The following is a 23,442-nucleotide window of genomic DNA, read 5'->3' on the forward strand; positions in this document are numbered from 1 at the left end:
TATAAAAAACAGATGTTTGTGAAAGTGATTAAAAGCAACATGTGCATTTTCTGAACTTGATTCAAGCCATCAAAAGCATGTGCATATGGCACATAAACTTATAGAAAATGCAAAAATGAATCACTTCCACAATTAATTTATCATTTCCACAATTAATTTATCATTTCCACAATTAAATTATCCTCACTATGGCACATAAACTTGTCAAGCTTTATGCCGAAAAAAGGCTTGGAATTTCTTGTATAAATGAGATTTCTAAATCATGCTCAAGTTTTAGGATAATGAAAAAAACAAGAGAAGGTAGAATTATAAATAATGAAGTAGTATACTACTCACCAAATACCACAACAGACAAAGTATATTTTATATCTATCACCCTCAGCTGAATATCTCAGAAAATTTCTCACTGACAAGTAAACCCGAGTCTATTGACTCCAAGGGATCCTTTCTAAGGCGGTGTCTCAAGCAGTTAGGGATGACAGTAGCAATATCCTCAACGCTTACTTTGTCTCTTCCCTTCAAAGCAGCCAAAGCTTTTGCAGCTCTATTTGTTACTATATCTCCTCTTAATCCATCCACATTCAATTCTGCGCAAACCTTGGAGATTTTCACCTTAAGATCTTGATCAATTTGAACAGAAGAAAGAATACTCCTTGCCGAGGAAATTTGTTCCTGTAGCTTCTCCTGCTCAGCTATGTATGAACCACGGAATTCCTTAGGATTTTTGTCGAATCGACCTCTCTCCTCCACAATCTTCACTCTAAGCTCAGCATCCCTAACAGTCCCCACTTGAGCATGCATTCCAAACCTATCCAGCAGCTGCGGCCTGAGCTCCCCTTCTTCGGGGTTCCCTGAGCCAATTAGGATAAACCTTGCAGGATGTGAAATGGAGATACCCTCTCTCTCAACTGTGTTCCATCCGGATGCAGCTGAATCTAACAACACATCTACTAAATGATCATCCAAAAGATTAACCTCATCAACATATAGGATTCCTCTATTAGCCTTAGCCAATAGTCCGGGCTCAAATGCTTTGACACCCTCAGTCAGGGCTTTTTCGATGTCAATGGTCCCGCAGACTCTATCTTCTGTAGCTCCCAACGGCAAATCAACCATATTGATTTTGCTCAGTACAACCTGAAGTTGCTCTCCATTCAATACACGCTCTCTCACTTCAACACCCATGAATTCTGGATCTTGTGGATCTGAATTGTATGGGTCGCCAGCAACAACCGCGATTTCCGGAAGCAAATCAACCAATGACCGGACCGTTGTGGATTTCCCTGTCCCCCTATCACCCATGATCATTACACCTCCAATCTTGGGATCAATCACATTAAGAAGAAGGCAAAGCTTCATCTCATCCTGTCCAACTATAGCAGCAAATGGGTACACTGGTCTTTGGCTTTCCTTAGAAGCAATCTTTCGAGCCTGAATATGAAAAGTTTAAAGAGTTGGCACTTGACATGTTACAAAAAAAGCATACACACGAAAAATAAGAGGTAAAGTGTGAATGCCTGAAACCTATGTTTTTAATAAACCTACAACTACACATCAAGGGTAATAGGAGTCGAAAAGGGAAGGTAAACAATGGATAAAACCAATTGACTAGGTATTTTTCATGAATTCATTCTCAATCCTTTATTTTTCACCTTCTTATTTTCCTTATATCCACCACACTCTAAATGCCTAAAGAGCAAGACACAGATACGAAGCATTCGACACAATACAAACAAGTACGTTAAGATGGACAATTTCACAAAATAATTGAAAAATATATAGAAAAAAAAGTATCTAAAAGTATCACTCTCTGAATTGATATGATAACCATTTTGAAGTATTGATAGATACTACATAGGAAACAAAAGAACCACAGTATAATCCAAAAATCTATTTCCAATCTATCATTGCCAAATATTGATGTTACAAATATCTGGATTTGGATGAAGCAAATGTAAGCAAATAAAACACTCCTAACATACCTGTTCTACAGGGTTAACTTCAGTAGCAACACTAGCAACTGAAAACTGAGACCTTCCCTTTATGCCATGAATTCCAATTCCTCCATAAAACTTCCTCCCATAGCTCAACCCTGCAAAGCCAAAACCACTTAACATTGCTAACAATCACAGCCCATGAGGACACAACTTCTCTTTCCAATTACAAACTCCACAAAGCAAATAAAAATCATAACTTTATCACAAAGAAACACCATTTATGAAAAGGGTATCCATCAAAGCAATGAATGTACCTGAGGATAGAGAGAGTGAGTGAATTGAAGGGTTAGAAGATAGATATTGTGAAGGAAGAAATGCAATTGAAGAAGTGCCAAGAGTAGAGGCCATAGTTGAAGAAGATAGGTAGCAATATCTGCAAAGAATGAAAGTATGCAGTGATTTATTAATTTATTGACTAAAAAGCTTCCTTATTGGTCTCTTCCTCTGGATAAGAAGATAGATAGATTTCATTCCTATCTCCCACAAACTCTTCTTTCTCTCTCTTATTTTCTTTGCTTTTCTTAAATTGATAAATGAACTCAATAAACTTTAAATGAACCAACATATTGTCTAGTGTTGTAAAGCTCCACTAAATTCTCAAAAGGACTAAAAAATTGAGAGTTTGATTCTTATAAGTGATACTTGTTGAGAGAGTCAAACGCATACTTTAGGAGAGATTAGTTCCTTGAGAGATGTCATTGATAATACTAAAAAACTTTATATTTAAGTACTTTAATCTTTTTGGTAGAAATTGAGGGTAGAAAAATTTTACCCTCATTTTTACTCAGAAATTGAATATTTGACTTTTTTATATATCTAAAAATTCAGTAGTCCTTAAATAACTAGATATGTTTTCTTCCGTTTATCTTCCTTTATTGCTACTCTTTAGTTAATATTTTTATTAAAAATGAAGAAAGTATAGGAATGAAAAAAAAAATTAAGATGGATAAATACAGGGAAACAACATCAAATATAAATATAAATTATGAAACATTAAAATTTGTAGATAATATCTTATAATAAGGAATAGATGAAAAATATTGATGAAATCAACTTTTAATTGAACAATTACATTGATAACATTAAAAACAAGTATTGAATAAAATAAAAAGGGTAGATGAAATATTCAGGGATTAACATTGCATGTATAAAAACTATATTAGAAGAGATATCTTGGTCCCTATCTAGGCACGTGATCATACTAAGATATTACTTTCTCGTCAATGAAGATACCATGGAAAAAAAATTAAAAATGATAACATAAACATTAAAATAAGATATGGTAACAATCAATTTTGAAAAGATATTATAATTGAAATAATATTCTGCTTTTTAGTGAAAAAGTTCTTCAACAAAAATTTAAGCTATGGAATCATTTAAACGAGGCAAAAAATGCTTTAAAAAATTTCGAAACTAAATATCAACTCTCAAAATCCAATTTAAAACTATGCTCAAAACAAACAAACACTAATGTTTGAAACATTCTGTAAAGAACAAGAGTGAAGGAGTGTGACTCAAATTTGAAGTGTAATTAATAATGCATTTCTCATAACCCACAAGATGTTCAGATTAGGCATAAAAACCTTGACTGAATACATGGATTAGGAATTGGATTACTTGTTCAACATTACCAAACCAACAAATATATAATATTTCAGAATCACACATGGTATGGGCCTCACATTAATAATTAATTATTTTTATGACTAATTACAACTAATAATACATGCGGTAACATAATTTATGGGACAACAAATGTTTACTCAGTCAAATCTAGATCTATCTATCAATTTACATGCCTTCGATCAAACTTCAGTTTTTTCTGAGCTGCATTTGCACAACTTTTGTTGCCATAGACCTCACCAATGAATTATTTAAGCATGTCTACATAACGCTACTTGTCCTTATTACCTGCAATAAATACTCGTAAAAATATAGTTAATAGGTGGATATAAGTATCATAATACATGTCATATAGCTAACTATATATTTATAAAGTTATTTTTAAATTAAATAGTTTATATATATTATATTTTTTGTTATATCATAATTATATTTTATGCATTTTATTATTATTTTATAATAAATTTTAATGACTGGAATATAATGATAAATTTAACATCTATAAAAATTTAATTATTCATGTATTAATTATTATATATGTTAATTATTACAAAATATATAAATATATATCACTTTAACAAGCTTTAAAACTTCTCTAAATTTTTACTTTTTCTATCAAACATGGCGTATTAGCCATATTAACTACTACATCAGCATCAACAATACTCTACTTGCCCTAGCCTTTATAATAGCCACAATCTTTGGTTGGATTTGTAAAACATAAAAAATGTTGATATCACTTTAGACCTAATTACAAAGTAGAGATGTTAATGGAATGTACACATCAATGAACTCTTTGTTTTGTATATTATTTTCTAGGAGTAGCAAAGTAAGTAACAAATAGTAATGTATACAGAAAGCTAAACCAATGAACTAAAAGTTAATCAGCTTTCTGTGTTATGCAAACTAACAAATTGAAGATGGCATCAACTCATCTTTATAAACTACAAAGGAACTATCAAACATAAATTATAAAATTAAGGAAAATTCTTGTTTTGCATTACTTTTTAAATTTTAATCACATTTTTTTATATTTTGATCAGATAAATTTTGTTTTGAAAATAACAATAATAAATTATTAATGAGCAATGAAGTACATATTAAATATGGGCAGAGATTCTCTCCCATAAGAGTTCAGTATAGTAATATAAGATTGATATTTTTTAAATTATTTTAATTAAAAATAGTTTAAAATTTGGACCACTAAAAATTTATATAAGACATGTTAAACCATTTTTATCCAATAATTTGTAATACGTAAAGGATTTAAACTCATTAAAAAAAGTAAAAACAATATAAGCATATCTTGGTTTAAACGATTTCAGCTTTTCTATTGGTTGAAAGTTGAAACCTGAAACAGGTGAACTAAATTATTATATTCACAATATAATCAATTAATATAAATAAGACCTGCACGATCTTTATTGCAATTGTTATCAAGTGGAATAAGATCCTTGTCTTGATAAATCTAGTTGCAATGTTTTTTGTATACATCGAAATAATAATCAACCAAACTGTAACTCATCTTACTACATCATGTTGACAAAATTAGTTAAAAGTATCAAATTTATAATTAATGTACTTTTCTTTGTCTTCTATTATAATAAACGTATCTTAAAAATAAAACATAGAAGTCAAACTATGAAAGAGAGACAATGAGATATGCTATATTTTGTGTTGGGTTATTAATTGGTTCTTTAAGAAACTAATATTTTGTTAGCGAGTGTTGGATACACAAAAAACTAATGATATTTTATACCACTAAATTAACTCTTCTTGGTGTTATATATGTAATATTTGGTGTACATATAATATTATTCTCATTGTAATAATAGTGGTTTACATACATAAGGATATGAAAATATAAAATTACCTTGTTCAGATCGCACTAAAAGTTTTCACATAAATAATAAAGTGAGGAACTCTTTCGAACCTTGGAGGGGTTATGACTTATGAAATATTATACATATATTGCAAATTTTAAACATGGTTGAAAACTTGAAATTAAATAAACAAAGAGAATCATTACATTGAGGAAATTGAAAATTAATAAAGAAAGAGAATCTGCCTTTAGTGTAAGCAAATAGGAGATGATGATGCCTTGAGCCTTGTACCAACTTTGTCACCAATGTACACCAAACTACTCCATCACTGGATAACCCAATCATTTTTATTGAACTAAGCTTTGAGCCATTGAATTTTTCTAATGTCATATGACACACATTGAACTCTATTTAACATCCTTCATCTGGGTCTCTCTATATATACCTAACAGAACCTTTGAACCTTCTACACATGCTCTTACATTATCATATATATATATAGATAGATAATACATTATTTGTCATGAAAATGAAGAAACAATGGTTCTGGCTATGTGTTATAGTGGTGCTACTTTCATTATTATGTAGTTGTGAAGCTCGTACTCTAAGTAACCATGCTGGTCTAAGGAACTGGTTGATGGAAATCAAGGCAAGGACCCCACCTATGCTTGGAAGACTTAGTCCTTCTGGGCCAGACCCAAAGCATCATTGATCAAAAATAGTGAGAAATTGTTATGTATTATTAGTTATAAATCAATTGCCTAAATAATACTTTTGAGTCTGGGTATTATTACCAAAGGAATTGGGACTCCAATGTTTGATATTGCAAATAAAATTCAAATGAAATCATATATTACAATTACTGCAATTTAACTCTTCTATTGCTAACCTTCATGTGTAGTGAAAAAGCTTACCTTATTGTTTGAGCACTTGCATTGGAGGTTACTTACAATTTTAGTGATGGTAGCTGAATGATTTCTATTGTTGGAGCATAAAGAAAATATGAAGGTAGTTGCTTATTTGCTAGGATAAAAAATGTAAAAAGAGAAGAAAAATATTATGCACTTAAATTGCCTATATATGTGTACTTAATGTAGTTTCAAGAGATCCAAGTTAGGGTATATATGTAAAAATGTTAGAAGTGTGACCTAAAAGTGTTCGGTAACTAGGGAAAGATATTATTGTAAGAGCCAAGAAATACAATTGCAATGTAAAACTATTATATTAGATATAATCATTAGGGTCATCCAAACTCAAGAAAATGAAACTCCCTCCAATACATTATAGGGTAACAAATGAGGATCACATACCCGTGTGTCCTCATGTCCCTAGTCAATAAGTTTTTTTCAATATAAATACGTTATTTTATGTTTTTAGAAATTTTCGTTTTAATTATGTGTCACTTTTCAATTGGATCAGGATAGGAAAATGGAAAAGGTGATCTGTGTCATTAAGACTTTCAGCTTAGCCTATAAGTTGAACATGTGTTCTTTTCCAATCCATTAGGCACTTGAAAAGTTGTTAATAGTGCAATACTATTTAGGTGCTAACAATTGTTTATAAATTGTACATTTTTTAATAAATTAAAAAACTCAGTGTAAACTTATATTTATGACAGTGGCATTATTTTAATATAGTTGAACACAAGTTTCTCCGGAAAAACAAATGCTTTCTATAATATATTTTTTCTGTTGTACCAAGGTTAACCTTATTATGAAGATTAATCCTTTCAAGACAAAGACATAAATCACTGTTGGCTTCAAAACAATTACCTACTTTTGGGATACCAGCTTCAAATTGAAATAAAATTTTAAAGCTACAAAATCATGGCAAACAAGATGAAATGAAGATACAGTCAAGGACTGAATAAAGATTTCAAAATAATATAGTTAAATATTACAATAACAAATTAACTATTAGCTACGTTCCTTTGACAATTACTAAGGCAAAACTTGAATGTTAAAGATTTGCATTCTCCAGGGTAAATGAAATAAACTCCAGCACCAGGACATGTATCTCATGATCTGCAAAAAACTCTGGCCCTGTATTATAGAATCTGTTTAATATGGTCTAAATTTCCTAGCAGCTCTTAACTGCTGAAGACGTTTTTTGTCCTCCTCAAATTTGCTCTGTAGCATCATGATCTCTGCAAGCAAATCATGAATGGTTGGTTTATCTCAGTCTTAAATAAAAGTTCAAACCAAATAGTTTACATTGTCGCGATTTATAATAGCATCTAAAGTAAGAAATAAAATAGGAGATTAAAAAATAGGAGATCAACTCGACAAAATCTCATCATACAGTACTTTAAAAGTTCCAACCAATATCATTTTATAGTGTCTTCAGGTAAAACATCTCAAGTACTAGAAACCGAAAATAAAACATTTGACCCAGACAGTTGAATGAAGGGAGAGTAAAAAAGATAATGGTACAAAAGATTGGAAAGAGAAAACCTAATGACTTTCTTTTTTGTACTGGTTAAAAAAATAACTAATCAGGCAGGAAAAAAAGTACAGACACATCAGAAAAGAAATATTCTTGTATAAGAAAAACAGCTAAACATTTTGTACAAACAGATCATACCATTTCTCTGGGCTTCTCTTTTCTGGAAGCGGTAGAAATCCAGCCCCACTTCGTTATGCTTCTTTTTGGTCATTTTATGCTCCACAGCAGCTTGGGCAACAGAGCCCACAGCCACTCCACTCTCAGCATCAGTGGTTTTCTTCCTACCCTTATGGTGTACAACAACAGTCCATCCCCCGTCTGCGGCACGAGCTTCTCTCTCTTTTCTTTCCTGTATTGACCATAACAACATTACATGAAAAAGTAGAAAACAGGGCAGAATAAATGTTTGATCATTCAGAACTTAAAGTCTGAGTCGGTCTGACTATGGAGTGTTAAATATTTAAAAATCCTAAAAATCGACTAAATATAAATTGAAACATATATGCTTAGGCTTAAAACAGATTCACCATATGAGGAACGCAGATCCTGTTTCTTAGACAAAAGGAATCAACAGATGTATTATAAAATTCAATTTCCTACATTATTGGAACTGAATAATGTCATAAGAACTATTAAAATTGTTATTGTTTAACAATGTGGTTGTTGACTGTTGATGGACCCAAAATCATGACTCATGGAGTAGCAGATAAAGGTAATGGCAATGCTGAAAGTGGTCTCTTGAAAACATGGCCAATAGGCCTGCAACGTTAATCGTATTGTTTCTTTAGTGAATCACTCTGATAAGCAACCCCCACAGTTAATTGGAATTCGTTAAAATACTCAATAGCATGGCAGTAAGTTGTGTTTGTTAGTGTTGCTAGTTAGTTAGTTGGGAGCTGGGATAATTAAGGAATAAGATGTGTTATCTATAAATAAGAAGAGGGGTGAGAGGGTGAGTTATCTTGTCATTTATGGAGAGAGAAATAATGAATGTTCACTACAGTCTAAATACCAATGACATACATATAAGAGGCTTAAAACATTTACCTCTTCTAGTTTTTCCTCGTGATCAGTTATAAAGTCATCAATTTGTTGTTGCAATACATTCAACCCTGGTCTGCTTTGATGGTATTCCGAGATCCACTCTGTAGTTTAAGTAGAACAAAATCATAAACTACGCAAGACATTAAAATTAATTGACAATAGCATACAACTAAAGGATGTATCCTAATCCAACTTTCCGGAGGGCATATAAACAGCCTGATAAAAGATTAATTATGCAGCAACTAGCAACATTGCAGAATACAAGCCACTTCATGACCCATGTATGTATGTATCATGCAAATGCACAGAATATTTGAACATTCTAAACAAATGTAAAAATTCCCATCACTTTAAAGATCCATACTTCTCATTCCTTTAGAGCCGTCATCATCTCCAGATGAAATAATATAAATATTCTCCTGATCATGATCATTATCAGGTTCCCCGGCCTTCTCTAGCAAATTTTGAGCCTCCTCTACAAAACTCTCTTCCTTTGTCCTCTTTTTCTTCGATTTCTTTGACTTACCTACAAGAAAAGAGGGGAAAGAATGGATAACTAGATGAGTTTCATTTCATTATGCAACCGAAACCAATCAATCAACCAACCAAAAAGTGCTTTCATTACAAGGTTTAATAGCTGCTTCAGTATCAGCATTTTCATGATCCTTAATCTCCTGAATATCATCATGAGTTTCAGAAGGACAATTCTCCAGTACTACATCTGTTGAAATGGAAAATAATAAGATCAAAATTATATCTATGACATAGAACAATATATCTATCTCATGGTACCACAAAGCCAATAACCACCAACTCACCACTTTTCTCTTCTAAATCAATTTCATCTTTTGCCTTTTGTTTTCCAATATCTCTGTTTTTCCTCTTTCTATTGACAGAAGATTTCGCCTTTTTCTTCTTTCCAGCCGCTCCAATATCAGTATCCGTATCACGAACTTCGGAAGGACAATTGTCCAATACTTCATCTGATAAAAAATGAAATCAATTAAGATAAACATATATACGACATATAACAATATATCTTTCTCATGTGCCACATAGCTCATAACCTTCAACTCACCAGTTTTTTGTTCTAAATCAACTTCATCCTTTACCCTACGTCTTCGAACTAGATTTTTATTTTTCTTCATCCTCTTTTTATCAATAGAAGATTTCTCCTTTTTATTCTTTTCTGCTTGCATTATACTATCTACAACATAATTGACAGAGGTATTGTTAATAAATCAATCAACATAAGTATTCCACCTTGCATTCTGTTATCTTCAATCATAACAAAAACACATAATCAATCAAACACAAACATAAAAAATAAAATCCAAAATATAATTGACACGCAAAAAATAGTCCTCGTTCGAAACCACATGAAATTAAAAACAATGCTGAGGGATCAAAATCATAAAACAAATGATAGAATAATAGAGATGCAAAATAGTGTAAAACAACAGAGCAAAGAAGAAAAGTACATGAAAGAACAGTGAAGATAGAACAGTGAGTGTGAAGATCGAAGGATATGAGGGTTTTTGAGGCTGAAAAAGATGAGTACCACCAGTGAGGGAAGATTTAGGTTAATATTGGGCTGGGCCAAAATTTATTTATAAGGTTTGGTTGTTTGGATTGTAATCCATCCAAAACTTGATTCCCCTTTAGCAAGGTTCAGATTTGAGTCTTGTAAATGGAAAAAATGTCGTTAGAAGAGTTGACTACATATACATGTGGATATTCATAACTTGGACAATATTGCCTTCAATGCGATGATACATATGGAAAACAAAAAAAATCAAAAACTTAGATATATTCAAATTAGGTTTTTATCTTCTCAATTAATATTAATTATCTAATTATCAATTATATACATAACATGAAATTACAATTGATATCCAATAATATTCACTAACAATCATCAGTAAAAATAAATCAAAAAGTATGATTAAACTAATTTAATATTAAATTATATCCATGAAAAAAATCAATAGTGATCAAATATAAAATATGAGTAAAAGTAATCTAACATATCAATGCTAATAACTTATCATTCATGCTATAGAGTTAGTTAGACATGTGAGAGAAAACATTGATACATGTAATCTCATTGCAATGTTTCATGTATGTTAATCTTTATTATGTTTGTCTCATTCAAATTTTATGTTGTATTTTTTCAGTATCCTTATTTAACTCTAGTTTTCTCCTGTGTATTCTTAATTATGTCTAGAATCTGTTACTATTTATAACAGCATGAGCTTCAGTAAATTTATTTGCATATTATAAATTTACTTTAGTTTCAAATATCTTGAATTTATTTTGTGAGCTCCACCAAACTTATAATCAATTTCAATTCGGTATATCTAATTCAATATTCATTAAATCTTCTAAAAAATTCAAATATTTTATCATAAAATTCATTGAGACACGAATTTAAATAATCATATTGTGATTGAAATACTAACACAGTTAAATAGATTGAATTATAATAATACTTACTTTTATATTAAATATTATGTAAATTGCATTATTATCACCATTATTTTGTAGAATATATGAAATTTGATGTATTTAGCTAATTCCCTTTTCAAATTAAATTCTTATTTATGCATATATACATAAAGTTGCGTGAATTTATTTTTTAATTATTCTTGTTTCTCATAATAATTATCTGCGTTTCTATATATAAGTGAAAATAAATAATACTACGTATTATTAAGCTAAATGCTCAATTTCAAATACATATTATATAGTTTTGCTCTTTATGCTTAACATGTTAAGGGACAAATTTTATTAAATAATATGGTCGTACTACTGATTGATTTAAGAGCCTTTATCAAGAAATGAAAATAATTTAAAATTCTTCACAGCGCAATTACTTCAAATTTTTAATTGGAAGAATTCTGTATCCTATTTGTGCAATCTGATCTCCGGTCAATGGAAAATAAATATATTTTCAAGTGAAGAAAATTAGAATGTCTAAACTGTTAATATATTTAAGAACAAAAACTATATATACCGATAATATATAAGTTTTATATATTATCATTAATATTATTTATCATTTATATTTAGTTATTATTACTATTCAAAAAATTAATCCATATAAATATAAATAATATAATATTTATGAATAAATCTTTACCCTCATCATATATAAATATTAATTCATATATTTAAATACCATATTTTCTTAGGGTCAGAATTATAATATTAAAAAACGGATAACATGTGGTGGCAACCAGAAATAGTTTAACAAAGACAATTTTTTTTGTTTACTCAATCATATTCTCTCACCTTGTGAAAGAAATCCACAATTTAGTAAAAAAAATATTGTTTTTTTGTTACCCATAAGTATTTACTTATCAGTAAGAAATTAATTTTTTCTAATTAAATATATGTTATCTAATAATTGAAGATTTGATGTTTTAATCTATAAGTTTTATATGATTAGACAGATGCCTACATTAAAAAACTTGTGTGTCTAAGGTTGAAAAAATGACATTATTGGTTGCACTTTTTGTCAGAAAAAGAAGGTATAAAACTTTTCATTGGGAGAAAGCAACAATAATTAATGAAAACCATGACAGCTACAAAACTACAATTAAATTGAAGAACGTGGAGGGACATGTCCCCATGGAATCTTCAATTTTCCCAGCCGACATGGTTAGTCATTATGCTTATTATTATTATTATTATTTAGAAACATTATTGGATGATTGTATTACACCCTTTAAATATTAAGAGAAGACTACTGAAATATAAATATGATTAATGATTGAACTTAGTTCAATGATACAACTAATAACCATGATGTCAAATATTTAATTTATGCTATGAATATAAAGAATATGTTTCATTGTTCAATTATCTACATGGAGAGTGATAATCTTTGCATAAAACATAAGACACAAAATGATTAATGAGAACTTATTCAATGTGTAAGAACAATGACCAATTTTCATTATTTTTTATTACCTTTTTTAAACTATATGTCCAACTTTTATTAATTTTCATTCTTATAAACTCAACTAAACTATATGACCAAGCTTTTTCAAACAATCCCTAAATCAATTTGAAAACATAAATACCAAAATTCCCAACAAAACTTTTATACTTTTAAATTTAGTAGGGTTCACCAACCTTAGGCATATCTGTTGTCCCTCCCATAATGTATGTCACTCGATGTGTGTCAGTAATTATAATTGGTTAAAACAATTTATTTAAATTAAAATTTAAATAATTAATTATTTTTCTAATCAATCATAAACAGCATATAGAGTGATATATTATTTTGGGACAGCAAATATCTATCTTAAAATATTAATCTAATAATAAGGTCTCGTTATATATTCAATGTCGAGTTTCAAATCTTATGAGCGATACATGTTGGAAGTAGTAGCTACAAACTTCTAAAAGTTACTATCTTCCAAAAAAAAAAAAGCAGTAGTTCTCACTTTCCTTATTTAAACTGAAACTGTATATAAAACTGAACTTCAACTTTCCAAAACCAACCAGTTTGGAATCTACTCAAACTAATACTCATATGGAACCAGCTATTGTTACCCCCTCCGCCGTTCGCGGCACTCTCGGCAGCCACCTTGCACGGCGTTTGGTTGAGGCCGGTGTGAGGGACGTCTTCTCCGTCCCCGGCGACTTCAACCTCACCCTCCTCGACCATCTCATCGCCGAGCCGCAACTCAACCTCATCGGCTGCTGCAACGAGCTCAACGCCGGCTACGCTGCCGACGGTTACGCTCGTTCCAAAGGCGTCGGCGCGTGTGTCGTCACCTTCACCGTCGGTGGACTCAGCATCCTCAACGCCATCGCCGGTGCTTACAGTGAGAATCTCCCTGTCATTTGCATCGCCGGTGGTCCTAATTCCAATGACTACGGTACCAACCGGATCCTCCATCATACTATCGGGTTACCCGATTTCAGCCAAGAACTACGGTGCTTTCAGACCGTTACTTGTTTTCAGGTTATTGATGTTTTTTGATTTTTGATATTTTTGAGATTTATGAGATTATTGAGAATTGTAGTGTTTATTGATGAATGATGAATGATTTGTGATTTAGGCAGTGGTGAATAACTTGGATGATGCACATGAACTTATAGACAATGCAATTTCAACTGCTTTGAAAGAAAGCAAGCCTGTTTATATTAGTATCAGTTGTAATCTTCCTGGAATTCCTCATCATACTTTTGCTACTGACCCTGTTCCTTTCACCATTGCTCCAAAGTACGTTCCGCTTTTCTCTATTTAATTATTTTTAATTTTGTTGTTGTTATTGTTGTGTATGGCTCATGATAGAGGAAGAGGAACACTAGCAGGCCGTGTAGGGACACATGGCCGTGTTCTCGAAGCTAACCAAGTCGCAGTGTTCGAAAGAGGAACACAGGCAAGCCGTAGTGGCAACCCCAGCCGTATACCGGGGCATGGTGTTCCACCTATGGGGGAGATTCAACTGGTGTCAGCCTGTCAGGCAGTAATCTACTGCAAGACTGTGTATGGGCCCACGATTTTGGATCGGCATGCTTCCACAGAAAACAACAAATCCTTCTTTAGATTGCTAACAAATGCTTGTGTTTTGTCTCTCTTCACGATTCTCTTTCCTTTATTAGATTACTTGTTACCAAAAGTTATATACCATATTGTTCTACTTACGATAGACTAATAGAAAATGGTTTTAAATCAAGACCCACAGCTATAATTGAGCTTGCAAAATTGTGGGTTTTATGGTCTTTGTAATTGTATGCTACCACAATTGTCGTCAAAACAACCAAAATTTCCGGTAAAAGTCCCTAATTGCAGCGAACATAACATAACCACCCCCATGAGCACAATTTAAAACATTATTATAAAGTATGTCTTGGCCTTTTCTGTTTTTACTAGTCATCCTTTTTATGTTATATCTCATGGTGTTTTGATTAAGTGGTTTATTTTGTGTTCATTCTTGCATAATGCACCCACATTAAGCATTTGGGTTAAACTTTTTGTGTGTGCAGGTTAAGCAATCAAGAAGGATTAAAAGCGGCAGTGGAAGCAACGGCTGCTTTCCTGAACAAAGCTGTGAAGCCAGTCATTGTGGGTGGTCCAAAACTAAGGGTAGCAAAGGCACAACAAGCATTTATAGAGTTTGCAGAAGCTAGTGGATACCCAATAGCTGCTATGCCCTCTGCAAAGGGGCTTGTAACTGAGCAGCATCCACACTTCATTGGGACATACTGGGGTGCTGTCAGTACTGGCTTTTGTGGGGAGATAGTGGAGTCTGCTGATGCTTATGTCTTTGTTGGCCCCATCTTCAATGATTATAGTTCTGTTGGATACTCATTGTTGATAAAGAAGGAGAAGGCCATCATAGTGCAGCCTAACCGAGTGACCATTGCCGATGGTCCTTCCTTTGGTTGTGTTTTCATGGCTGATTTTTTAACTGCTCTGTCTAAGAAGTTGAAGAGAAACACTACAGCCGTGGAAAATTACCGGCGTATCTTTGTTCCCCAGGGCATTCCTTTGAAGCTAGAGAAGGATGAACCTATTAGAGTTAATGTTCTATTTAAGCACATTCAGGTATGTTCTATTTATCCCTTCAATGTTTTTGGTCTTATGGTTCTTTTTCATGGGATTGGATTTCTACATGTGGTCCGTTGCTTTATAACAAATATTTAGTTCTAAATGTGTTAAACATGGGGAAGATAGCAATTTCAGATTGTTCACTTTACATTTCTAAAAAATAATATTATTTGTATGGTTTTCATTGCATTAATATATTTAGTAAGTTTTCCCCTTTAGTTCAACAATTAAAAATTACAACAAAATATATTGAACAGGGCATGCTAAGTGGAGATAATGCTGTAATAGCTGAAACCGGAGACTCATGGTTCAACTGTTTGAAGTTGCGTCTGCCAGAGAATTGTGGGTACGTCATTTACAAATTCTGCATTGTGAAATATTCTAATTACAAATTCTTTGTGTTGGAATTAATGATGTCAAATATGGATTCCATTTTTCAGTTATGAATTCCAGATGCAGTATGGATCTATTGGTTGGGCAGTTGGTGCTACTCTTGGATATGCACAGGCTGCAACAAATAAGCGTGTGATTGCTTGCATAGGAGATGGGAGTTTTCAGGTTAGTAAGATTACAAAAACAGAAACTGTTCTTCATTGTAGGAGTGAGGTGATCCGGTTGCATAGAAGAGAGATTTATGCTAGAGAGAGTAGAGAGAGGGTGGAGAGAATGCACTTCATGTCCTTATGGATGACTTTCCTTATTTATTATTTATAGTGTTGTGAAGTGAGTTTATCTTGGCCATGTGGGCAATGTCTTGGACCTTCCTATTGCCAAATCAAACCGAAATTGTCGTATCTATATACATACGTCTCCATATAAGTCTTTCTCTATTATACAACTGTTTTTGTTGGCTAATATTATGAAATTTTGTGCAAAATGGATGTTATTGCATGATACACAATGGGCATACACACACATATGATCGATCTGATGGATGTAACAATATTTGTTTATTTTAAAAAATTAGGCCCGGGGAATGAGGACTTATTAAGATATAAAGTATTCTTGCAGGAATATGATAGTCCTGGCATCAATGAAGTTAGTTAGGATGGTATCTTATATTTGATTAATTATTATTAGAATTTAAATTTGAAAGTGAGTTCCTTGAACTTAGGTTATGCTTACTTTTGGTTCGTGATGAATCTCAACCATTATTAAAATCTATGACATTTTGCAAAATAATAAGCATCAACAGCAAGAAAAACCTGTTGATTAGATTAATTTCAGCTTTGTTGTATGAAGCAGGAAGACTTAATAATGTTTCCCTTATTTAGGTGACAGCACAGGATATTTCAACAATGATCCGCTGTGGACAAAAGACCATCATCTTCCTCATCAACAATGGAGGTTACACAATTGAAGTTGAGATTCACGATGGCCCATACAACGTGATCAAGAACTGGGACTACACTCGCTTAGTGGAAGCCATTCATAACGGAGAAGGCAAATGCTGGACTGCTAAGGTTAGCATGAACACAACAATTTATCTTCTTTTACGATAATGGATAGTTTATTACAGGTCAAAGGTTGTACCCATTTTCAGGATGGTTCTTATACACTTATAGTTTGTGATTTGTGACTCTATTTGGATTACTCTGAACTGAAGATAGTAAAACAAGAAAAGAAATAGTTAGTCCATTGAATACTATCTGAAGTTGATGCTGATCTTGAGACTGTAAAATGCAAATTCATGCAACTATTCCATGATTACAGGTACGTACAGAGGAAGATCTAACAGAAGCAATTGCAACAGCAACAGAGGCAGAGAAAGATTCACTATGTTTTATAGAAGTTTTTGTGCACAAGGATGATACCAGCAAAGAGTTACTAGAATGGGGGTCCCGTGTTGCTGCTGCTAATTGCCGTTCTCCTAATCCTCAATAGAAAATATATTCTCAATTATTGCACTATTATAATTCTTACATTTTGGTGTGTATTATTGTATTTAAACTGGAACATGTTTAAGATAAATGTGACAAAAATGAAATAATGTTATGGCGTATTAATACTGTTGAATCTTGATAAGAGAGTCGTGGGCGTTTCATCATTGATATGTAACTCTTGATGCAAATGTAGAATAAGCACTTTCATGAGTGGCTGAAGATGCTACACTTTTACATATTTACTCTTGATTGCATTTAATAGAGTTTAATATTTATGTATGAGTTTAATATATATCCACCGTGGTGTAAAGTTTTATCGTTGATTTATATTACTATTATTTGATAGTCAATAATGATTAACATATAAACGGTGTATGATATATTGACAGTGTAAAAAACAATTATAATGTCAATATATACATGTTAAATTATTTATGTAAATATTACATCATTCATATCTTACTTAACTAGCTTATAGTGTATAAAACTATTAAATTCTTTAATTATATATGGTGGGCCACGACTATGAACAACCAATTTTTATACCAGTGTGTTAGGTAGTCCAATGGGTGAATGAAATGTTGTACAGTGCAGTCTAGGTGTGTGAGACTTACTTCACTTCTACAAAATCATATTTGATTAGTTAATAAAAAACAAAGTAGTAATTATTTATTGGAGAGATTCATTTATTCTAATATTAATTTAAAAAATTTTATTTCACATCTTAGCTATTCGTTCTATGATAATTTAATAGTTTAGATCTACTGACTAATTCAAATAATGCGAATCATTAGATTTTCATAGAATTGGTAGCTAAGATGTGAAGTAAAATTTTCCAAATTTACTCTTTTACTAAATGAATCTCCTCTCATTGTTTAATTTACATATTAAATAATTTAATATTTTTCATCAATAAAATACAATACAATGGTACATGTCCTCCATCTCATAGCGGAATAATAGGAATAATATATAGGAAAAGTTGGGTGGAGTGGCAAGTTATTTTAATAAGTGTTCATTAATTTGATAAATCCACTTTTTCCATTATAGCATACTAGTGTATATAGGCACTTCGTGCATGTCGGCAAATATTGTGTGATATTACATATTCAATTTTTATATATTTCATTTTTTGAATTAGAATGTATTTGTTGTGTTTGGTGTACTTTATATTATATTTTTGTTTTTATGATAATGTTTAATTTAATGTGAGATATGTGGTTAATTAATATATTGGTGATAGTTGCTTAGGATTATATTGTTTTTTTGTAAAAATTAAATAATGTGAAGGCAAAATAGGAAATGAAAATTACACCATGAAGGAAGTTATTTCAAGTTTTGGCTTTATATATAGTATAGATATAGGAAACTAACCCACGTTTTCCATCACAAGAGACAAAGTTGGAAAGGAGCATCCTGTGGATTATTCCCAATTTTGTGAGGTTTATGAAGATATTTTTCAATCCGTGAAACTTTAGGATTAAGCTTATTCGAGATATTTATTCTAGATATTTCAATTCAATGAAAATGATGATGTGGCTAATGTAGATTTATTTATATGGTTGGTGGAGTACGTTTTTTATAAATGATGATGAAAACAATTACAATTTGAGGCTAAAGGTATTTGAGTTGGCATTTAAAACTAGCAATTTATGAATTTAGGCTTTGAATTTATGTTGATAAACAAGGAAGAAAACGATGAAGAGTCCAATTTACAGAGTTTGAGAATTACGTTTCATTTCATCAAATGAAGATAATGATTTAGCCAAAGATTAAAGTAAAATTTTCACAATCTTAAGAATTAAAGTAACGAGTGTCTACAAAGTGAGGGACCAAAATAATATTTTACTTGAAACTTAACACATGTGTAACATCTATTACATAGTTAAATAATCGTTTGTGTCACGGATAAATGTCCATAAATAATTGTCAAAGCCAAGGATTAAAGTAAAATTTTCATAATATTGGGACTACAATTTTTGTAAAAATTATCATTTTACTCAAGTACATATATTTGCATAAACATTTCCGTTAGGGGGATTAACACGAGATTAACTTATTAATAAATTAAATTATTATGTTTCGTGAAATGTGTAATTGAATTTTATAAACTCCACTCTTTTAATAAAATATAAATGAATACTCCAAGAAGGATATTCATATCCACCTTGGATTAGAAGATAGAAACAACGTTAACTTATAGTCAATTAAACTCTGAGTAGATCTGTCCATAAAAAAAAACTGAGTAGATCTACTCTAATTAGATTTAAACATTAGTATATATACCTATCTAATTAAATCATAAATATATTTTATGGCGTAATTAACAAGAAGTGACTACATGAAAGTTTGACTGATTTTATTAGTTTATTGATAGTGTTATTTGAACAAATATTTTCTCCTAAACTAAATCAAATTATCTATATCTCTCATATTTGTATACTCTCCAATTTGATTATCAAAATAACAATAATGTTAATTTATTCCATAGTCACATCCACACTCCCATATTCATGGACACCATAGACTCACTTATTAAACATGCCGGAAAGTTAACAAAGTGATTAAGAAATTAAATGATTCCAAATTTACCTTAAAATTGCTTCATGAGCCAACATTTTATTGAAGCATAGGGAGGCCTTAATACATAAACTTTTTTTGGGACAAAGATCAAATGTTTCTGATGGTATTTATTTTTTTTTGTTATGAATCAATCAAATTTTAATAAATAATATAAAAATATTAATTTGTTTTTAAAAGTTTTCTTTTTTATTTATATGACAATATTTAATTGGTCCTAGACAATAATTCATTTACATATATGGTGTTATTCATATGTAGGGATTCTTCCATTACCATAGAGAAAAATGATTTTTTACACTTGGTCTTTAGACAAAAATATCATTACAAGTATTAATAAAAATATTTTTTGCTTTATTTTGTACAACACTCCTCTCTCTCTATTATTCTGAGTAGTTATTCAAGGATTGTTTAGTTTGATTTTATTGTTTGGGTCGAATCTTTATCTTTTAATATTGGTGGGATACATTTTCCAACTTTAATCTTTATCTCAAGTCTATCCATCTTTAATAAAACTTTTTCCTTTCAAAACGTTTACTTCTTGAATATAAAATGGATAGGAAGAAGAATAGTAACATAATGATAAAACATACATGTCATTAAGTTGAACAAACGAGATCTAATACATGCTACAACAATAACACACACTACTTTTCGAGTAGTACATATTTCTCAGTAGCTTATTATGAACTTACATTAAATAAAAACCAAACCAAACCAAATACTAGAAAGAAACACATTAAAGAAAGTTGCAATAAACCAGAAACATTATGACACAACAACACAACCTCAAATGTGAAACTGAGAATTAATCTCAACTGAAGGATCAAAAGTACTCATCACGATCATCTTTATTTTCATCAAGCTTCCATTTACCATCAGGTTGTTTAACCACACCCTTATGCTTCAAAGTCCACCAAAGAGGAGGTACAAGATATTCATCTGCTAGAACATCCCATTGCTTATTCACAAGTGCAATATCACGATCTACCTCAAGTTTAAACCCTCCACCTCCAATAAGTAAACCTCCCCCTTGTGTTCCTGCTACTCCATGCAAGTAAGGTTCCAATATATGCCAACTAACTACATCCCCTGGCTTCTTCAAGTACTGAGATTTCTGGGTATTTATGATTAACCCTTCTCCTACATTGAAGTACCCTAGAGGGGGATACTTTGGAACTATATCTAAGGTATTTTCAACACGAAAGATCCTTAGATCTTTGTAGCCAGAAACTACCCTCTTAAAGTTAATGTCACCAACACCTGGACTAGCAAATACAAAGGCTGAGACTGGTGCACCCTTGTTGAAGCCATTTGCAACAATGTCAACTGCATTAAGGGTTGCAACTGCACCTCCTAAACTATGCCCAGTTACAGTTATGCTTATCTCTTCATTCTTATATAACTGAACTAGCCTTTGCACCTCACTTGTGACCTGCACAATATATTTATCAGCATCAACAAAACAATGATGTTACAATCACATAAGTTCCACAAAGAATCAACCATAAATATTTAGAAGTGTGTATATATTTACTAGATAATATATTTAATTATCATATTCTTTTGGCTTTTCATGATTTTTACATCACTTGCAATAAATTAATTACTGTAAACTTAATGGTAGGTATTAATAAGTATATTAGAGTTATATCAATAATCATCCATTAATAAAATATTATGTCTGAACTGCTAGAATCACTTGATTATGCATTTATGATAAGCCAAAAAAAATTGCCAAAAAAAAAAATTTGATTAGTTATATTAGATTGTATCTAAAACATAGATTACATTTAGGTTGACTTAATTATAAGACAATGCCCTAACATTTAATGGATCCAAATCCTCTCTATTTAAGTAAGAGAATAGAGTGGATCTCATCTGATTAAATTAAATTTTGTTTAAGTAAATGATGCCATCTGATATGAGAAGAAAAGAAAATAAGAAATGAAGAGAGTCATATATATTTACCTGTTCCCTGACACTAGTTTGATTGAATTGAGAACGAGCACTAGCAGAAGTGTAAATGTTGTACCAACCTTGGTGTACTTTAGGATCAGTAACCAAACCAGTAACCAAACTAGTACTTTTAAACACTTGTGGAGCAGGTAGCAAAACAAATTGCAAATCATTAACCCATTCCAAGCTTTGTATTGTTCCTCTCCATGCAATAACAATTTCCCTTCTTCCTAACACTTTTTTCCCTGCATCTGTAGCCACAGCAACATACCCTATCCAATTTGATTCCTTACTCCATGCTTCCCTAGAAAGTGACTTAACCATGAAAATATCAGGGATCAAAGGGATTGATGAAGTTGCATACAAATACTTTGTCACAGTATACAACTTTCCATGGTTCAATTCCACCTTGTCGAAGAATTCACTCTTCTTAAACAAGCATGATCCACAATACTTAGATGCTCTCACAGTATTGAAACCATCATAAGTAGCTTGAGCCATTTCACCATAGTGTATGATGTAACGACGCAAATCAATGTTCAAAGGGTCTAGAAGACCCTTCCACTGATTTTGACCACTCAGTTCTTTCCATTTCTTAGCTACGCTATTATCCAAAGCCATCTTCTTTTTATGTATATATTTTTTCTTCAAGCTTATGGTTTTCAATGCTAGTGCTGCATGCTTTATATAGAGGGACCAGATAAGAGACTTTGATTAGTGTTCAACATATTAACGTTGTTGTACATTTTTTAACTGAACCTCGTGGTACTTTAATATTAGTAGTAATATTATATTATATTATTATTAATGGGTTAACCGAACTCGTGGCTATTTAATATTAGCATTAATGTTAATATTTTTATAAGATTAGCAATTATATTATTAATGGGTAACGGATCACGTGGGATCCTCCCACTTCTTTTTCCCGAAAAAATAGATGATTTGGAGGATAGTAAGCAATAGTGTATTTCAGTGTTTATTAAATTAAATAAACACGTTTTCTGTAAAAATAATGTAAAAAAAATTAGAAGTCTTATCCTTTTGTTTCACCAATAAAGTTACTCATTTTTTGCAAGCAAGGATTTCTCCATTAAAAGAATATAGATAATTACTATAAAAATAAATGAAAAAGTAATTATCTTTTTATATAGAATGAAATATTAGTTTTGACATTGAAAAAAGGAAAAAACAAATACATGTCTCCTTATTACTTAATAGCATCCTTCTTCTCTTATTATCCTCTTACCTTAGTCCATAATTTTCATATTTTATGCCCCCAAAAGTTCTAAAAATAATATAGTTGTCTACTAATATTCAGATGGCTTGGAAACCAGTAAAGTTTTGATCTAATGGTGTAAAATTTTGTTTGATCTTTAAAATAATTAAAATGTCAATAGTTTAATTTTTGAGAATGACACTTATTAAAATTAATGACCACACATTATAAAAAAAAAGATCACTATTTTACCAAAAAGTGAGGGAATATTTTTTCTAAAAATCCCAATGACCACCTATTT

At 31.3% G+C, this 23,442-nt stretch overlaps 4 protein-coding genes across 7 annotated transcripts; 1 reads left to right on the top strand and 3 right to left on the bottom strand.

Moving 5' to 3' along the window:
* LOC109329818 (magnesium-chelatase subunit ChlI, chloroplastic) lies at positions 229 to 2,445 on the bottom strand. Of its 2 annotated transcripts, none has more exons than XM_019563662.1 (3): positions 2,252 to 2,445; positions 1,983 to 2,080; positions 229 to 1,431 (listed from the first exon to the last, which is right to left on the bottom strand). In XM_019563662.1, exons 1-3 carry the CDS (start codon positions 2,343 to 2,345, stop codon positions 379 to 381), a joined length of 1,245 nt encoding a protein of 414 aa, XP_019419207.1. In that variant the 5' UTR covers positions 2,346 to 2,445; the 3' UTR covers positions 229 to 378. The 2 variants fall into 2 exon arrangements, with proteins under 2 accessions (XP_019419207.1, XP_019419206.1); XM_019563661.1 differs by having other exon boundaries at positions 1,983 to 2,092.
* On the bottom strand, positions 7,239 to 10,479 carry LOC109329822 (ribosomal RNA-processing protein 7 homolog A). 3 transcript variants are annotated; one of them, XM_019563670.1, is made up of 8 exons: positions 10,414 to 10,479; positions 10,011 to 10,139; positions 9,751 to 9,885; positions 9,558 to 9,653; positions 9,297 to 9,458; positions 8,936 to 9,033; positions 8,027 to 8,237; positions 7,239 to 7,589 (listed from the first exon to the last, which is right to left on the bottom strand). In XM_019563670.1, the coding sequence occupies exons 2-8, from the start codon at positions 10,129 to 10,131 to the stop codon at positions 7,504 to 7,506; spliced, it is 909 nt and encodes a 302-aa protein (XP_019419215.1). In that variant the 5' UTR covers positions 10,132 to 10,139; positions 10,414 to 10,479; the 3' UTR covers positions 7,239 to 7,503. The 3 variants fall into 3 exon arrangements, with proteins under 3 accessions (XP_019419215.1, XP_019419214.1, XP_019419216.1); XM_019563669.1 differs by having other exon boundaries at positions 9,751 to 9,915; XM_019563671.1 differs by lacking the exon at positions 9,751 to 9,885.
* Positions 13,401 to 17,552, top strand: LOC109330058 (pyruvate decarboxylase 1). The gene is made up of 7 exons (XM_019564046.1): positions 13,401 to 13,910; positions 14,008 to 14,171; positions 14,939 to 15,500; positions 15,761 to 15,849; positions 15,944 to 16,061; positions 16,778 to 16,966; positions 17,217 to 17,552. Exons 1-7 carry the CDS (start codon positions 13,476 to 13,478, stop codon positions 17,385 to 17,387), a joined length of 1,728 nt encoding a protein of 575 aa, XP_019419591.1. The 5' UTR covers positions 13,401 to 13,475; the 3' UTR covers positions 17,388 to 17,552.
* Positions 20,782 to 22,639, bottom strand: LOC109329189 (phospholipase A1-II 1-like; the record flags this gene model as incomplete). The annotated part of the gene is made up of 2 exons (XM_019562862.1): positions 20,782 to 21,401; positions 21,938 to 22,639. Coding segments are annotated over 2 exons (1,311 nt in total), but the record flags the coding sequence as incomplete, so codon positions are not given.

This window comes from Lupinus angustifolius, chromosome LG16 (assembly GCF_001865875.1).
Source record: "Lupinus angustifolius cultivar Tanjil chromosome LG16, LupAngTanjil_v1.0, whole genome shotgun sequence".
Classification (NCBI taxonomy): Eukaryota; Viridiplantae; Streptophyta; class Magnoliopsida; order Fabales; family Fabaceae; genus Lupinus; species Lupinus angustifolius.

What these genes read in the sequence shown, in the direction of transcription:
- LOC109329818 (XM_019563661.1), bottom strand. Translation starts at nt 2,345, where the DNA reads ATGGCCTCTACTCTTGGCACTTCTTCAATTGCATTTCTTCCTTCACAA. An exon ending in CTCACTCTCTCTATCCTCAG is followed by an intron (nt 2,093 to 2,251) that starts GTACATTCATTG and finishes TTGGCTTTGCAG; the next exon opens with GGTTGAGCTATGGGAGGAAG. An exon ending in AAGTTAACCCTGTAGAACAG is followed by an intron (nt 1,432 to 1,982) that starts GTATGTTAGGAG and finishes TTTCATATTCAG; the next exon opens with GCTCGAAAGATTGCTTCTAA.
- LOC109329822 (XM_019563669.1), bottom strand. Translation starts at nt 10,131, where the DNA reads ATGCAAGCAGAAAAGAATAAAAAGGAGAAATCTTCTATTGATAAAAAG. An exon ending in TGATTTAGAAGAGAAAAGTG is followed by an intron (nt 9,654 to 9,750) that starts GTGAGTTGGTGG and finishes CCATTTCAACAG; the next exon opens with ATGTAGTACTGGAGAATTGT. An exon ending in TGAAGCAGCTATTAAACCTT is followed by an intron (nt 9,459 to 9,557) that starts GTAATGAAAGCA and finishes CTTTTCTTGTAG; the next exon opens with GTAAGTCAAAGAAATCGAAG.
- LOC109330058 (XM_019564046.1), top strand. Translation starts at nt 13,476, where the DNA reads ATGGAACCAGCTATTGTTACCCCCTCCGCCGTTCGCGGCACTCTCGGC. An exon ending in AGACCGTTACTTGTTTTCAG is followed by an intron (nt 13,911 to 14,007) that starts GTTATTGATGTT and finishes TTTGTGATTTAG; the next exon opens with GCAGTGGTGAATAACTTGGA. An exon ending in TAGGAGATGGGAGTTTTCAG is followed by an intron (nt 16,062 to 16,777) that starts GTTAGTAAGATT and finishes TCCCTTATTTAG; the next exon opens with GTGACAGCACAGGATATTTC.